Source organism: Grampus griseus (genome assembly GCF_964374135.1).
Source record: "Grampus griseus genome assembly, chromosome: 15".
NCBI lineage: Eukaryota > Metazoa > Chordata > Mammalia > Artiodactyla > Delphinidae > Grampus > Grampus griseus.
The window spans coordinates 57671573-57689154 of record NC_139009.1 but is presented as its reverse complement, the minus strand read 5'-3'; the positions used below and the strand labels follow the sequence as shown (position 1 = coordinate 57689154).

Here is a 17582-nt window from a genome sequence, read left to right as displayed (position 1 = left end):
TTTCTATCCTGCTTTAAAAAATTTACTTTCACTTTCGAGAATCCATTAAGTTTTATTCTATTATTATTATTTTTTTTTGGCGGTACGCGGGCCTCTCACCGTTGTGGCTTCTCCCGTTGCGAAGCATAGGCTCCGGACGCGCAGGCTCAGGGGGCCATGGCTCCCGGGCCTAGCCGCTCCGTGGCATGTGGGAATCTTCCCGGATCGGGGCACGAACCCGTGTCCCCTGTATCGGCAGGCGGACTCTCAACCACTGCGCCACCAGGGAAGCCCCACTCTTGTAAGTTTTATATTTTGCTGTATAACCTCATTGATAACAGTATTGTGACTTATTAACTTTTCTGGGACCATTACTTCTGTTTCTGGTACACCATGTCTTTTTCATATCCTTTATTTCTAATACGTTGTCCATTTTGATATCAATATTTTCAAGTGACATTTTTCAATAAGGGTATGTGGGTGGTATATATTTTGAATTTTTATGTCTTAGGAAACCTAGTTATGGAATTTAAATATCACATTTCACTCAAGACTTTACTGAGGTTTTTTGAGCATTTAATGTTGTAGACTAAAAAAAAAAAAAAAGTCTAATGCCACTCTGAGTTTTGGTTTTTTATTTTGTGGGAGATGGGATGCCTATTATTTTCCTCTTTGGAAGAATGTAGACATTTCTGTGTACTCTTATATTTTAAATTTTTATTTAAGACTGTGTACATTTGGATCCTTTAAACATATTAATTAGGCTGAGTATTTGGTTAAGTCCTCTAGATCTGAAGACTTCACTCTTTCTTCAGCTCAGGAAAATGAACTTTTATTATTGCATCTCTTATGTTCTCTTTTCCTAGAATTTATATTTATATATATGTTCCTAGCCTATATACATATATGTATATATGTTCCTAGCCTTTGTATTACTTATCTGTTGTCTCATAATTTTAATCTCTGTATTCTTTCTGCTGGAGTTCTGGACAAAGTTTCTTAAACTGTCTTCTGATGAGCTGCATTTACTTCTGCAATATTCAGTGTGGTGGTCATTGTTTCCAATGAACTTGAATATTCAGAAACAGCATATTTTCTCTCCAAAAGTTTCTTATTTTCAGCTGTTCCTTTCTCATGACAGACTGCTCTTATTTGTCGATGTAATATCTCAAAATTTACTGAAAATACTAATGAGACATATATTTGTTTAAATGGCTTTGATGGTCATTGCAGCTTCTTTTATATAATCACTATTCTATTTTAAAGCTTTTTTTAAGCCTTGATTCACTCATTGGGTAATTTCTTGAAGAAAATTATCCCTACTTCCCTTTTTAGAAGAATCCATATGTATTTGAAAACGTCTTTCTATTTTCTTCACATGTAAGTGACATATTGACAGGTGTCACACTTTAGATCATAACTTTATCCATCAAAGTTCTGCACCATTTAATGTTACAGAACCTTTGTAGGTAACCTGTTTCTTCTCCCATTCATAAAATTCTTCTTTTGTGTTTGAAATTAAAAATTTTCACCAGGAAATGTTTAAGTATTCATCTCTTTTAATTAATTTTGATTATTACTTGATAAGCCTATTCAGTCTACATTTTCAGGCTTTTGTTTTTTAATCAGGAAAGTTCTCTTCAATCAAATCTCTGAATGTTTCTTCTGGACTATATTTTAGCAACCCAAATTATCTGATATATTGGATATCTATTTTTATGTTTTTATTTTTTAAAATTAATTAATGTATTTATTATTTGCGGTACGCGGGCCTCTCACTGTTGTGGCCTCTCCCACTGCGGAGCACAGGCTCCGGACGCGCAGGCTCAGCGGCCATGGCTCACGGGCCCAGCCGCTCTGCGGCACGTGGGATCTTCCCGGACCGGGGCGCGAACCCGTGTCCCCTGCATCGGCAGGCGGACTCTCAACCACTGCGCCACCAGGGAAGCCCTGGATATCTATTTTTGTCATTCATTATTTATCATCTTCTCTCTCATCACTTTTGTATAACTCATTTCCTATTCAAAGTATGAGGATTTCTCAAACACGCCTTCATCCTTTATTTTCTTCATTGTCAGTTCTGCTCTTTACTGCTTCTGAGGTGACTTTATAACTACACTTTCCCGTATATTTTATATATCTTTAACTGTTCTAGATCCCTTTTCTTCTCTTTTCATATTTTATCACCTGTTTCACAAATTTATTATTTAACTTCACCAAAATCATAACACATATGGTAGTAAAACTGACCTCTTTTGCTGTTGAAAATTCTTTCCATAAACATGTTCTTCTACCTCAGGAATTTTGTTTTCACCACTTATTTTCAGTTGATAAAATCTTGTAGGCCCTATTTTCATCTTTCAATATGGGAAGGTGTAACTGGGTCTCCTATCTGCTTCCCCAATACTACATATATATATATATATGTATATATGGCATTGTCTTCGCACTTATAAACTTCTCTAAGAACTTAATCTGGGGGAAGGGAGTTGATCTTAAAGGCTAAAGTAAGCTTACGTTATTGTTTCATCAATTAGGGGAGAGCAGGGAATGGAATAACTCCTCATCACTTCTCACAAAGGAACCTAATCCTTGCAAGGTTTGTGGGTTTGTTTTGGACACGGTTACGCCAATTCCAGCTTGCCATATGTCGGGTTTTTTGGCCTGGTGTCTACTCCACACTGTGCTCATTCCTGATCCCTGCTGCATCCACATAATCAAAGACAGAACTCTGCCATTTCCCTGGAAGCCCAGATCTACGGGGAGGATTCAGCAATGCTGGACAGAATCACTGTCACGAAGATGCCTGGTGTTCACGCACTCTCTCTTTAGTGGCTTGGTTTCCCCTTCGACTGTCCAGCCCAGCTGCCTCTGTGTGATGCCGATGCACAAGGGCAGCAGGGCTCTACGGAGATGCCTCTCCTCCCCCTTATGTCCCACTCTTGACTTCAAACTCACTTCCAGATTGGGGATTGTTCTTGGGGTTCCTCCATAATATTCTTGTACATTCTTCTTTTTTAACTTGGCAACAGAGTTGAAAGTAGACCCCAGCTGACCTCCTTCAAACTCAACCCATCTGCTTGGTTTCTAGTGTAATTTCTTACAAGTGTATTGCATGTCAGTGTTGCTGTCCTCAGTGGTTGGACCTGATGCAGGCTTACCCCAGATGCCTCCTTAAGACTTTCTCTTTTGGGAGATGGGGCGGTTTTAGATGATGTTGGTAGAGGCAGTGAGAAGCTAACTGTCCATGCCCAGCTTCTTTCTCAGAAGTCATCAACAAACTTTCTTTCCTTTCTCATCTCAGAGTAAGCCCTGCAGCTCATTAAATCTTAATGTCTGCATTTATGGTGCCCTGAAACAGCACTTCCAAAAGTCACCAGTGCCTTTATTTCTGCTAAAGCATAGGCCCTTTCTCAGTTCTTTCTTGCTGGGTGTATTTGTAGTACGCATAAATACAACAGAGAATATGTATTGATTCAGCAAAATGGTTTTTAATGCCTGGTAGGTCCTTTAGGATCGATAAAGATTAGTAATTACACCACGACATGTATTGAGTACTTACTAAGCAGCAGGCATTGGGCTGAGCACTTTACATTCATTGCCATTTAATAATAATAGCTAGCACTTAATGAGCCCTTCTTACGTGTGCATAGGACTCAGCTCTGAGAACAACAACCCAATGTGATAATACTATTAGCTCCCTTGTCACAGGTGAGGAAACTGAGTTCACAAAGAGATTAAGTGACTTGCTTAAGGACACACAGCTAGTAAGTGGTAGCGTTGGGATTCAAATTCTAACCCTAGAGTCTATGCTCTTAGTCTAAACATTACTCTCCTACGACTCTTTCCTGGTGTTTAAACCTGTGCTCTTAACACATGAGCAACACTGCCTCCCCATGGACGGGTCAGGAAAGACACAATTCCAATTCATAGCGTTAAATGTTTCGTTAGGGAGAAGTACTGGAGAAGTTCCACAAACTGTTATGGAAATTTGGGAGTGGGGAATGCCAGGGACAGCTGAAAATCGGGGTACCTGAATGGAATCAGGAGTCCCCAACTGGTTGCCCATTTTAATGGGATAAGGTGTACAAGGGGATTCACCCATTTGGCTTTCAACCCTCTCCTCTTGTTCCTTTGATAGTGTCTTTTATGACAGTTAATAATCAGGATGACCATATAATTTAAAATCCAAACTGAAACACTTTCAAGAGTAAACTAGGAAGCCACTAATAATTACATTGGGGGACTTCCCTTGTGGTCCAGTGGTAAAGAATACACCTTCCAATGCAGGGGACTGGGTTCAATCCCTGGTCAGGGAACTAAGATCCCACATGCCATGGAGCAACTAAGCCTGTGCGCCACAACTACAGAGCTCGTGGGCCACAACGAGAGAGTCCGCGTGCCACAAACTACAGAGACCATGCGCCCTGGAGCCTGCATGCCACAACTGGAGAGAAGCCTACGCGCCACAGCGAAAGATCCCACATGCCTCAACGAAGATCCCGTGTGCCGCAACTAAGACCCGATGTAGCCAAAAATAAATAAATAAAAAATAAATCTTAAAAAATAATAATTATATTGGGACAAGCACAATCCAGGAATGTACTGGGTCATTCATTTATTTATGGTTAGATTATGGCTGTCCAATGGTATCTTGTATTTCCTTTTACCTTACATTGCTTATTATTGTGACTGGCGTATAGTTACAGTTAGGATAATTCATTTTTCTCTTCTTTGTTATATAATTTCCATAAACCTGGTATTTGCATTATCTTTTATGTAAGGAATGATGACTATACTTCTGAACATAATCTTTTGCCAAAAGGTATTGGGAAGGCCCTGTTCTAGGTGGTTCCTACAGGAATGAACTGTATATGGTTGAGCAGCAGGGTTTGAGGAAAAGAAGATAAGGCCCTTGAATGAGACCTCAGAGGACACACACTTAAGGGTTTTCTTCTCCATCTTTTGATAATGGACCTCTCTGCTGCTTATCATGTGATATGCGTTGTTATGGGGTTGAGGGATCCTGAACAAGGAATGGATTTTGAATAAAGATGAGAGGTAAAGAGATGACTGTTCTCAATATTTTGTACCACAGGGAGCCCACAGCTAGTGAGGGGAGGGGACCAAGTGCCGGTCACCATCTCAAAGGATAAGAGGGCATCACCCATATAAAGATGGAAATGGTGTTAAAGGGCATTACAGCTAAAGGCAAGAAAGAGCATGGGTTAGTTCAGGGAACTGCACAGCACGTTTTGCTGGACATTGCAAGGGTGTGGGGTGTGGTAGGAGATGAAGCTAAGGGAAACACATAGTGGCCGGAGCAATAGGCTCTTGGATACCTCGCTAAGGAGTATACATTTTATACTGAAAGAACTTTGGAAGTGTTTAGAGGTTGAAGGGTTGGGGGAGATGATGTCAAGATTAAAATCTGTGTTCTAAAAAGATCAATTTGGTACCAGTGTCGAGAGTATAGGGTAGGGGGAAAGGTAAAAAAAAAAAAAAGGGAGGTAAAGAGACCAATGTAGAGAACATTTCAGTGAACTGGGTAGCAAATGGCCTGAACTAAGGTAATGGCAGAGATGTGGGAGCAGATATTGTCAGGCCTTAGAGTATAAGAAAGCCTCTCAGATCTTTGACTTAAGTGGCTGGATTTATGGTGATGCTGTTTACCAAGACTAGGAATAGAGATGGATTTTAGGGGAAAAACATCTAGTTGGTCACCCTCCACTGAAATTCTCTCTCTCCTTGCCTCTGTGGTAAGAGTTCTTTGCTGTTTCTCCTCTGACTGTCTGGTAACTTCTCTCGGCTCTGGTTAGTGGAGTTTCTTCTTTGGCCCAGACATTCCTGTTGTCAATTCCTCTAGATTGGACCCTGGCCATTTTCTTCATTAAACTCCACCTCTTCTTGACATTTTTAAATCCTGATGTTATCTTGATATTATCTCCATATTATTTATTATCCCTCCATATTTTCAACTACCACCCTTGGGCTAACAACACTCCAGTCTTTATTTTCAGTTCCCAGGGTATAAATCCAACTGCCTACTCGACACCTTCACCCAAATGTCCCACATGTTCAGACTCAATTCGTCCACACCAAACTCCTTTTTCCTTCTGAAACCTACCCCTTCCCCTCGCAACTCTTTCCTCTCCCATTCACTCACAGCCAATGGTTCATCAAGTCCCGAGGCTCCACCCTACAAAGGTACTCAATTTCTTTTGTTCTTTTTTCCCCAATCCTCTGACATAATCTCATAACCTACTGCTGATATGAAAAAACCCACTCTTTCCAGATTCTTGTCCTGTCCCTCTCTCTGTCATGTTTACATCACAAAGAGGATGTGTCACTTTGCTTTCTTGTATGGCCCCTTTGTCATCAATTTTTTTTTTTTTTTTACTTTGTCACCTGTCAAAATCCTGCTCAACATTCAAGGTCTGGATCCAAAGTTACCTTCTCTAGGAAGTCTCCTAAGCCTCTCTTATCTCAACCAAAATTCATTATTTCACCAAGTCTGTTTTCCTAGCCCTTTGCTGCTTCTACTAGACTGTGAAATCCTTGAGAGCCAGGGACATGTCATAGGCATTTTGTAATAAGATAAATTTAGCAAAGTTTGATAAATACTGAATTGAATTGATGTATTCCTTACCCTAGCCAGGCAGTCCTGCTTATAATCTAAGGAGGTGTCTTTTGTTAGAGGACAACATCCTTTTTCCCTAGGGGTAATTACCACCATTACCACCACCACCACCACCACACCATCAATACCACCACCATCACCATCAGCACTACCATCATAGTCATCACTGCCACCATCACCACCACCATCAATATCACCACCTTCACCATCACCACCACCACCACCACCACACCATCAATACCACCACCATCACCATCAGCTCTACTATCATAGTCATCACCACCACCATCAATAACACCATCACCACCACCATCACCACTACTAGCACACCATCAATACCACCACCATCACCATCAGCTCTACTATCGTAGTCATCACTGCCACCATCAATAACACCATCACCATCACCATCACCACTACCATCACCACCACCACTACGGTCACCACCACAACCACCATCATCATCATCATCTGGGGCACTCACATACCAAATGCTTCATTAAAGCTTTTCATCTAATATTATTTAATCTTTAGGACACTTCTGCAAGGCAGAAATTTTAATGCCTGTTTCATTAATGAGAAGACTGAGGTTCGGAAAGGCGAAATAATTTGCTCAAGGTTGTACAGCTTGGTGAAAGGTTGAGCTGGGATCTGAAGCCAGAGATGCCTGATTCCAAAGTCAGCTCTCTTACCCCCTGTGCTTGAGCTCAGTTCATTCCCATGAGGCACTGGGTCACATTTCATGCCAGGAGTCTTGAAAGAAAGGAAACAAAGGACTGTCCTAGCAAACACCATGGCCTTCATGTGTTTGCACGCACGGCAGGACCTGCCAACAAAGAGGGCAAAGCATGGCCTATCTGTGACCTTGGCTCTTCCTCTCCATATCAGGTTGGGCTTCCCCTACCACCATCTAAAATAAGAACTCTGCTTGGCATCCAGTTCTCAGGCATCTACGGCCTCAGCTACATCCTCATGAGAGAGGAACAAGGCCATCATTATGGGACAGCTTTTCTTATCTTCCTGTTCACTTTCATGATTTATTGTGGGAGGGACAGACGCACATCACAATCACCTGGGAAGTTTTTCCAAAATATACACGCCTGCCCCAGGCCCCTGAGGATCTGATCTGGCCCCTGGTTGAGAGCCACTGGTTTAGCACATTCATTTCCAAGGTCTGCAGTTCTCACTGGCCCTCTTATCATTGAAGACTCCCTCGTTCTTCCTCCAGACAAATGTTCTTCCTGCTCAGATGTAGTCCTACCATGCTTGGAATTGGCTTCACTGGCATGCCTTGATCTACTCTGCTTTCTTTCAGTCAGGGGTTCTCAACCAGGATGGTACCATCTCACAGGAAGGCATTTAGAGATAAATGTAGAGGCTTTTGTTTCTTGGATATCACAACAACTAGGAAGACTAGTGGCATTTACAAAAGAAGGATCAGAAATGCTAAGCATCCTACAGTCCCTCACGGTGAAAAACTGTCCCACTGAAAATGGCAATTGACACCCCTACTGAGAAAGGCGTTTGGCTGGAACCCAGATACTCTTGATTCAAGGTCTGAATTAGCCTCTGCAATGAACAGCATCCTCTCGGCCTGGCTGCCGCTGTCTTCCAGGGGCTGCTCTCCCCTCACCGTCTTTCAAATTCCCTCACAGTCCACAAACTACGGGCAAAGGGATTCTTAGCTTTCAAATATATTTGTGTAATACTTAGCTATCAAGGAAGCATGTCTCATCTTCATTTCTGTTTCCATTTAATCTAATTTAATCCCCTGCCCACGGCACTGAATGTTTCATCTAAAGAATGGGAGCAATGGGAAAGGGAGGAAAAAAGCAAGGGGCCATCGCTGCCTCATGGGTGCATTTGAGCTGTCATGTCTGATCATAATTCCAGGTTGATGAATCCATCTAAAACATGGCTCAACACTGACTCTGTACCAGAAGTCTAACCTCTTTATCCTCTCCCAGGGACTACTCCTTTCTTGCTTACTCAGGCAAAAGCAGTGTGTAATTAAAGGTTTGTAGTAGAGGCTTTTAATGCCCACCCATATCTGGCTTTCCTCTCCTTTTAGATACACAGGAGGATGACTTTTTTTTTTTAATTAATTAATTTATTTTTGGCTGTGTTGGGTCTTCGTTGCTGCGCGTGGGCTTTCTCTAGTTGCGGTGAGTGGGGGCTACTCTTCGTTGCGGTGCGCGGGCTTCTCATCGCGGTGGCTTCTCTTGTTGCGGAGCACGGGCTCTAGGCAGGCAGGCTTCAGTAGTTGTGGCTCGTGGGCTCTAGAGCGCAGGCTCATTAGTTGTGGCACATGGACTTAGTTGCTCTGCGGCATGTGGGATATTCCTGGACCAGGGATTGAACCAGTGTCCCCTGCATTGGCAGGCGGATTCTTTACCACTGCGCCACCAGGGAAGTCCCAGGCTGATGTTTTTTCACCCTCTTTAGGGTGAAGCCACGTGACCAGTTCTGACTGATGGCTTGTGAGTGGAAGGATACATGTCATTTCACAACTCTGCAGAGTTGAATTTCCCTTTTCCATCAGATCCAATCTGAACAAGCTATTAATTTATTGGCAGTGCTCCAGCTGGAGACTCTCCAGCGTTTCCTTCCTTTGCAGCCGTGATGGTGGAAGCTGGTGTTAAGGAATCTCTACCAGCCTAGCCCTCAGATAACTACCCTGAGCAGAGCCCCTGTTGACCCTCACCAGACGTGGAGCAGAGGCAGAGATTACAAAGGTTTATACCTTTGTCGTTTTGTGTCACTGACAGTTGGGGAATTGTTTGTTACCACGGCATAACCTAACCTACCCTGATTGATTCAATGTTCCCTTACATGTTTAGATTATTTTCATCTTGCGCATAGATCATGAGTCAGAGAGGCCTGGGTTTGAAGCTGAGTTCACCACTTACACTGACATTGGCTAACCTTGTTAAACCTGTTTCCTCACGTGTCAAACGGTGATCATGACTGTGCTGGCCTTACGTGGTTGCGAAGGAGATAACTAACTGGGATCATACAGGCAAAGTGCTTATGCAGTGCATGGCAAGGGCTCAGAAAACCTTATTATTTCTTCTCCTTATTGATCTAAACTTGACTTTACCTGCCCCCCTGTCCCAAATCCTCACTGGAGCCTTTAGCTTTGACTGCCTGGAGTCCTTCTAATGTCTTTCTACATAAAAAGCAAATAGTCTGGGACGGCTTCCTGCTTCTCTTCCATTCCTTACAGCACCCAGAATAGGACATTGTTTGCAATAGGCATTGTCATCTATGCTTTTAATGGAGCACACACTTGTGACCGGAATTGAGAACATATTTACGCCAAATGAATGAAAGACTCAGCTCTTCCAAATGGAAGAAATCTAGTTACTATTTTTAGTACAAACCTGGCATGTCTGGGAAACATGTTAGGAAATATCCAAGTACCCACTTTGTCTTTTGTTGCCCAGTAATCACTGGGAGAGGTGAAATCTAGGCTCTTGGCCACACATCAAAAATTAGACACACGTTCTAAATTAGCATAAAGCAAATCTTATTTGCACTTATGTGACAGCCAAGTCTCGCTAAGGGGTGGCAGAGTTTGTTCCTGGACCACTGGGAGTCCTTCAGCATTGAAGATAGTGGCAGGTTATTTTAGGACAGGTGCCTTCCTCCAGCACTCCAGGATTCTATTCTCAGCTTAACACTTACCAGGTCTCCACAGCTAAGGAAACTAGAATTACTTGGCTGACTCAGACAGAAACACAAAACAAAAAAAAAGAGTTTTGTCTTATTTATTTTTATTTTGAACCATAAGCCAAACCTTCCAATTTGCAGGCAGTTCTACTAACTATTACCTGACCTGATAAGTCCTCTCCAAATCTGGAACTTAGTTGGAGGAACACTGAAAATCAGCCATAGAGTTCATCTCAATACAAAAAAAAAAAAGACATTCCTGGCTCCTGAAAAACTTTTTTTCCCTGTTGCCTCTTAGAATTATTATTGTAGCATTTTCAAGGTACCTTCTAATGGACTCTGTTTTCCTTACTGAGAGTCAAGTTTGCATTTTTGTTACTGGAAGACTTCTTCCAAAGCATTTCTGAAAAAAGCTACGTCTTTGTGTTTTAACACATCTACAGAGATGAATTTCCCTTTTCCGTCAGACTCAATTTGAACAAATTATTAATTCATTGGATCTTTCAGTGCATTATAATCAGATGTCCTCAGAGTCCTATCCATCAGTTAAGCCCCAGACCTCTGAAGCATCTCTGTGGGCTGCATAGGGTCGGAGTCCCTGATACTTTCAATCAACTACAGCCGATTTAACAGCAGAGCAGTAGCTCCTCAATTAAGTAACCTTGACCGCCTAATATACCATCATTTCCTGAAACTCTGATGCAGGGGGTTTTAATTCCTGGAATCTACCCAGGAGTATTGCCATGTGTTTCTCATTATGACCCAACTGCCCAGGGCAGTGATGAGTGGAAAGAGCTGGGCTGAGAGTCAGCGGCAGACATCGTCCCAGCTCTGTCATTATCTAATCCTAGGTCCTTCCGCAGGTCACTTAATCCGGTGGGTTGACAAAGACTAAACAGTTTTCTCATCTGTGAATTAGAGACAGTAGCACTTGCCCTAGCGACCAAGCAAGGTTGTCTTTGGGACATTTGTGAGATGGCGTAAGTGCTGGGAGACTTTAGTTTCGACTCTAAAGATTTCTTTTGAAAGTTAATATTTGGGAACCCAGAAGGTGGTGAGGTTCCCAGTCTAACATTATAAAAATCTGTTTAATGACCATGTCCCTGGAGTATAACACATAGGAATGGCCCTACAGATCATCACCACACGTGACCATCCAATTGTGGATCTGGGTGAATGGCAAGACAGGGTCCCCTTGTATGGGGAAAAGAGAAGGAGAAAATTGGTCTTGAACAAAAAGGAAGTCATGGAGGAAGGAGCTGGGGGGTCTAATGGGGAAGCAACACACGGTGAGCCTGTAGAGGGCCTCTGCAGATGGAAGGATTTATTGGGTGACAGGCTGTGGCTTTGGGAAGTCCTAGAAATCAACTCTTCAGGGCTTACTGCCATCCTCCAGCACACCATCTCCTCCACTCCTGCCCCATCCCACCATGCTATTTTTGAAGTCTGTAGGGCACACATGAATACAGCCAGCACTTTCCCAGACTCACGATGGAGAATCCACTTTTTCCATTTAGGTGACTAATAGCTCTCCATAAAATAGACCGATGTGTGATACATAAATATCTAGTGTAATAACAGAAGAGCCTTGCAAGACGGGAAAGGTACATTCATGTCTGGCGGTTGGTCAACTGGGTGCATTAATCTTAGAGGACCCCCAGAAGACTTAAGAAGGCCAGCTGCTCCTTGACTGTTTTCCTCTGGACAGAGCCCTTCTAAATCTGACTTTTCAAATCCCTGATTGAATTCCCAGCAGTCTACTTTTCCTGACTGTAACCAGAAAAGCATGCTCGAATGAACATGAAATTCCATCATATAAAGCCTTGTGAAGCCCAGTCCGCCAGCCCCGTCGCCAAAGCCACTAATAATGCCCTATTGTGTTGCTGTGGTAGTCTAGGTTATCATTATGAAGTCTTTGCTTCTGGTTGAGAAAACATGACGTTCCATTAAATGTATAATCTGGGTTTTTTCCAGGCCAGAGACACATCCTGCTTAAAGCTGAAATAAGCTGAGATTTAATGTCACAGAAAAGAAGAGAACCATTCGCTGGGAAAAAAGGGAGTTGAGGGGTTGGGAGAAGAATGGTGAATTCAGTGCCTTGTGAGCTGTTGGTTTCAGCCTGTAGACAGTGTGTTGACGGCCAGAGGATCTTGGAAGCCCAAGGAAAAAACGCATCAGAATTCTTTCCCTTTGCACGCTGCGACAGTTGGGTGCTGGACAGCACTGTTTGGGGAGATTCCTTCTAGGACGGAAGACCATGTCTTTAGGGACCAGCCAGGGGACTGTTTGCTATCACTGCCTTTTGGTCCATCCTCCAGCTCTGGGCTCCACAATCCCATAAATTAGCCTGACTCGAGATGGCAAGCTGGAGGTACACACGCTTACCACACCAAGCTCTAGCAAGTTTCTCATTCAGCACAAAAATGTCCCTCTCTTCAAGCAATAGGACAACCAAAGGAAGTCAGAGGAGTCCACCTCCATGTAAAGGTAGGTACTTGTAAAGGTCTCCCCACCATTTTTTTCCTGGAACGTTTTTGGGTCCCCAACATATTGCCAAGGATCCTATGGTGCGTTTAGAAATGTACTCCAGGATTAAACATGAAAGAGGCAGCATCCTCTATCATCATGAGGGGCTTGGAGCTCAGCAGGCTGGTTAGACAGCCTCCTCACACTTGAAGTGAGTTTTTAAAAACTCAGGACAGGACTTCCCTGGTGGTGCAGTGGTTAAGAACCCACCTGCCAATGCAGGGGACATGGGTTCGAGCCCTGGTCCAGGAAGATCCCACATGCCGCGGAGCAACTAAGCCCGTGCGCCACAACTACTGAGCCTGCGCTCTAGAGCCCTGAGAGCCACAACTACTGAAGCCCATGTGCCACAACTACTGAAGCCCATGCACCTAGAAGCCAACGCTCCGCAACAAGAGAAGCCTCCACAATGAGAAGCCTGCCCACCGCAACCAAGAGTAGCCCCTGCTCTCAGCGACTAGAGAAAACCCGCGTGCAGCAGCAAAGACCCAATGCAGCCAAAAATTAAATAAATGAATAAATAAATACATTTTAAAAACTCAGGATACCTTATTTTGGTTGAATATAAAAGTAATATATGTTCTTTGCAGAAAAATGTGAAGATTCAGAAAAGTGTAAAAAAAGAATGTAAAAATCCTACTTTCTACAGACAAATACTATTACATATTGGGTAAATAGAGACATATACATGTGCGTGTTTATATTTTTAGAAAGGCAGAATCACAGTGTATAATGTCTGGTAACTGTATTTTCACCTACGAGTATATTATGAGCATTAAGTATTTCTCCTAAAAATATCTTACAGGGCTTCCCTGGCGGCGCAGTGGTTGAGAGTCCGCTTGCCGATGCAGGGGACGCGGGTTCGTGCCCCGGTCCGGGAAGATCCCACATGCCGCGGAGCGGCTGGGCCCGTGAGCCATGGCCGCTGAGCCTGCGCGTCCGGAGCCTGTGCTCCGCAACGGGAGAGGCCACAACAGTGGGAGGCCCGCGTACCACAAAAATAAATAAATATATAAACAATAAAAATATCTTACAAGCATGCATAACATGTGTACTCAATATCATGTGTGTATCATGTCTTATTAAATCCTCTGTTGTTAGACATTTAGGTAATTTTCAGCTTTATCATCACAAACAGCACTGCCATGAACATACGCATAGGCACCTCTTTCTGACTATCTTGGATTTTTCCTTTGATACAGGTTGCCAAATTATCTTCTTGTCTGTGCTATCCAATACAGTAGCCACATGTGGCTATTTAAATTTAAATTAATTAAACTTAAATAAAATAGAAAGTTCCTTTCTTCAGTCCCACTAGGAACAATTTAGCTGTCAATAGCCACACAGGACTAGTGGCTACCATACTGGAAAGCACAGATAGAGAACATTCCATCAACACAGAAAGTTCTACTGGACAGCACAAGTCTAGAAAGACCAAACAAATTTATATTTTCGTTAGTAAGATATGACAATGGCCCCTCCCTCCCACAAGTTGGACAATACTGAATATTATAATTCTTTAAAAATCTCTGCCAACTTAATAAAAATTACATCTTGTTCGATTTTTCCATTTATTTGATTACTAGGGAAGTTGAACTTTTTTGTTTATTGACTTTCATTTTTTTGTGTGAATTATTTATATAGTAAGGCTGTTTTCTATTGGGATGATCTTTTTAAAACTGCTTATTATATATTAAGGTTAAGGTTACTCTACAGAGGTGAATTTATGTTGCAAAAGTTTTTGTAACTTGTTATCTTTTATTTATGGCATTTTTCGTTTATAGCCATGTAAGATTTTAATATATTTAAATCTTTCTGTAGTTTTCTTTATTGTTTCTACTCTGTTTTTAAAGCTCTAAATCTAAGATTACAGTAATACTCACCTACATTTTCTTCTAATTCTTTCAACACTTCCTTTTTAAAATGAAATGTTTAACATTTAAATTTTCAAACCTCTTGGAATTTATTTTTGTGTGTGGGGTAAAGTATAAATCTAACCTTTTTCTTTTCCCATGTTACCAACCATTTGTTCAAAAACCATTTTTAAAAATAATGAAATCGTTCTCCACTGATTTGAACTTCCACTAAATGGAAGTACATGTCCTTGGATCTATTTCTAGATTTTCTATTATGTATACCTATTCTTTGGCCTTTACCATCCTGTTCTTCAATTAATTTGCCTCACAATACATTTTACTATTTGGAGGTATAAGTATTTCTTCATTATTCTTTTCCCAAAATGTTTTAGCTCTTATTACCTGTTTTTTTTTCCCTCTAAGATAAACCTGGAATCATTTTGCTAAATTCCTCTCACCACCAAAATAAGTTTTTTCAGAACTCTGATTTTAAAGTTTAATTCATTTTACAAATTAATTTGGGAAGAGTTGATATCTCTACAGTGTGGAGTTACTCCATTCAGAGACATGGTGATTCTGTCCTTTTTTTCAAATCTGCCTCTATGTTCTTCTGAACTGGCTTTCTTTTCTTTTTCTTTTTTCTTTTTCTTTTTTTTTAAAAGAACAATGATAGGCATCACTGACTGTTTTCAGACACAGTCTCTGAATCTGTGAGCTGGTGCTCCCAGGCTCTAGAAGTAACAAAAGACATTCCATTTCTTAGCATGGAAGTATATTTTCAGTATCCACCTTCTCATAAATCTCCAAGAAAGAGATCTCCCTTTTCATCCAAAGAATCTGGAGTTCAAAACAGCCTTTACGGAAAAATTCAAACTCCAGGGGCAACTGCAAAGCACATTTGGTGTCTAGCTGGCCAGCTTATTTTGCAGGACTCTTTTTCCAACTCGCAAATACTTTCCAGTCTGTGAAATTAATCTCCCCACCACTGTAACAGCAAGCGCCCGTCCTGGCAGTGGGGAGCACACCAGTGTTAGCACGGATCTCCTCTGAGGGGCTTTTTATTGTTAAAGCTGCTTTTTAGTAGATAGCATGAAACTTCCTTGAATGACTGTGGCTTGGCAAATCTAAGGGGGATTGGTCAGAGTTCAGCTCTCCCTTGAGCAGTCCTGAAGCCTCATCCATTTTCGCAAGGAAACCAGGGCTCCTCCACCACCCTGGTAGCCCACGAGTCAAATCGCCAAGAACTTGAATTCGCCTACATCAGGGTTTCTCAAGCCGAGAGGGAGGAGGAATATACCCGCAGGGGACTTTTGGCAACTTCTAGAGACATTTTTGCTTGTCACCGTGGAGAGACGGTGGAGGCAGCGCGGGATGGGGGGCAGGGGTGCAGGGAAGATTCTGGAGGGGGGTAGTACCGGCATCTAGTGGGTAGAGGCCAGGGATGCTCAACACCCTGCAAGGCACAGGACGTCCCCAAGACAAAGAACTCCCCAGCCTCAAACTCAATGGTGCCGGGGTGGAGAAATCCGCCTTGTATTTTCACTAACTTCCCAGTCTGCCTACATTCTATCATTAGGAACAAAGATAAAGCAATATGTAGGACAGTTTTTAAACAAGAGACGATTGACTTTTAAAAGCCCACGCCTCTTACTTTACACGTGCCTGAAAGTTCTGCCTCTCGTAAGCAAGCTTTTCTCACCGAGGTTTCTAAAGCAAATGGAAAGGGTTCACGGAAACGTAGTAGGTCAACAGTATCCTTACACTCCCATCCTCAGACTCACGCGCCTCGGTCAAGAGAAAGCAAGGCAGGAAAGAATTTGTCCCGAGAACAAGCAGCGACGCCTGCCCCGCCGGCTCGGGCAGCGGCGAGGGAGGGGGAGGCGCGCCCCGTCCACAAAGGCGCAGCGCTGGGGGCACCGCCGCCTCCCGCGGCCCCTCTTGGTCCCTGGAGATGCGTGCCTGTCCCAAAGCCACACTGCCAAGGAGCCTAGCCCGGGGAGAAAGCATCACCAGCTTAAACTAGGGTGGAAAACTCAGGGCACTTACTTGTCCAAAATGAAGTACAGGTCAAATCCCCCGTAGCAGGCTGGACCCCCTTCCTCCCTGCGTCCCCCTTGCCCGGCGCAGATGAGCACAAAAGTGGCCAAAGAGAGACACTTGAAGCCAATGCCCAGGGCTTTCTGCTCCACGGTGGCCATGACCTGCAGCCCAGGGAGAGGGTAGGGTCCTCTCCTTCCCACGCTCCTCGAACTCGCCAGGACCCTCAAGGGCGCGCCATCCGAGGGGCTCTCCTCTCGGGCCTTTTATTCCCCCTCGCTCTCCCGAAACTCCCCGGAAGCAATTGTCTGGAGGAGTTCAAGGTTTTCCTTCTGGTTTCCGCTAAGATTCTGTTTCTAGGTTTCAGGTTTCAAGAATCCCAACGCTGTAGTCCGCTTTTTTAAAGGGGTTGTTTTTGACTCGGGCCGGCAGGCCGCTCCGGAGGCAGCGCTGAGGTTTTGCAATTGAAGCAGTTCCGTGCTGATGGTTCTTTGTCCCAGATTTTAAATATTATGGGGTGGGTTTTCAAATTGTTCTTGATTGGGGGAGTGCTTTGCCTTTTCTCCCTCCTCTCAACCCACCCCCCTTTCTTATTTTGATGCGGGAAGAAAGTTCAAAGGGTGCCACCTTGTGGCCAAGGACGGCAAAGCACTCTTCCGCGTTCAAGGGAACGTGGGTGTGCCCGTTTTCTTATTCCTTCCGTTTTCTCACGCATCTTCCCTTTCATTCTGCATTACCTCTTCCCCATTTCTACTTCTTTCTCACTCGCTAGCCTTTTTATCCTTGCCCTTTCCTTTCTGTCCTACGTCCGCTAATAAGGTCACTGTAAACGTTTGATGAGAACTTACTCCAAGCGCTATGGCTCCGACCCC

The 17582-nt window shown here is 43.2% G+C and overlaps 1 protein-coding gene across 1 annotated transcript in view; it reads right to left on the bottom strand.

Annotated features, from left to right (window-relative positions):
- The window catches only part of ANTXR1 (ANTXR cell adhesion molecule 1), a 243880-nt gene extending 226685 nt beyond the window's left edge, over positions 1–17195 (bottom strand). Inside the window, exon 1 of the mRNA XM_082672424.1 lies at positions 16720–17195. Coding sequence (XP_082528550.1) covers positions 16720–16871 — 152 coding nt within the window. The 5' untranslated portion in view covers positions 16872–17195. The remainder of the gene's footprint in view (positions 1–16719) is intronic.
- Between the last annotated feature and the right edge of the window lie 387 nt (positions 17196–17582).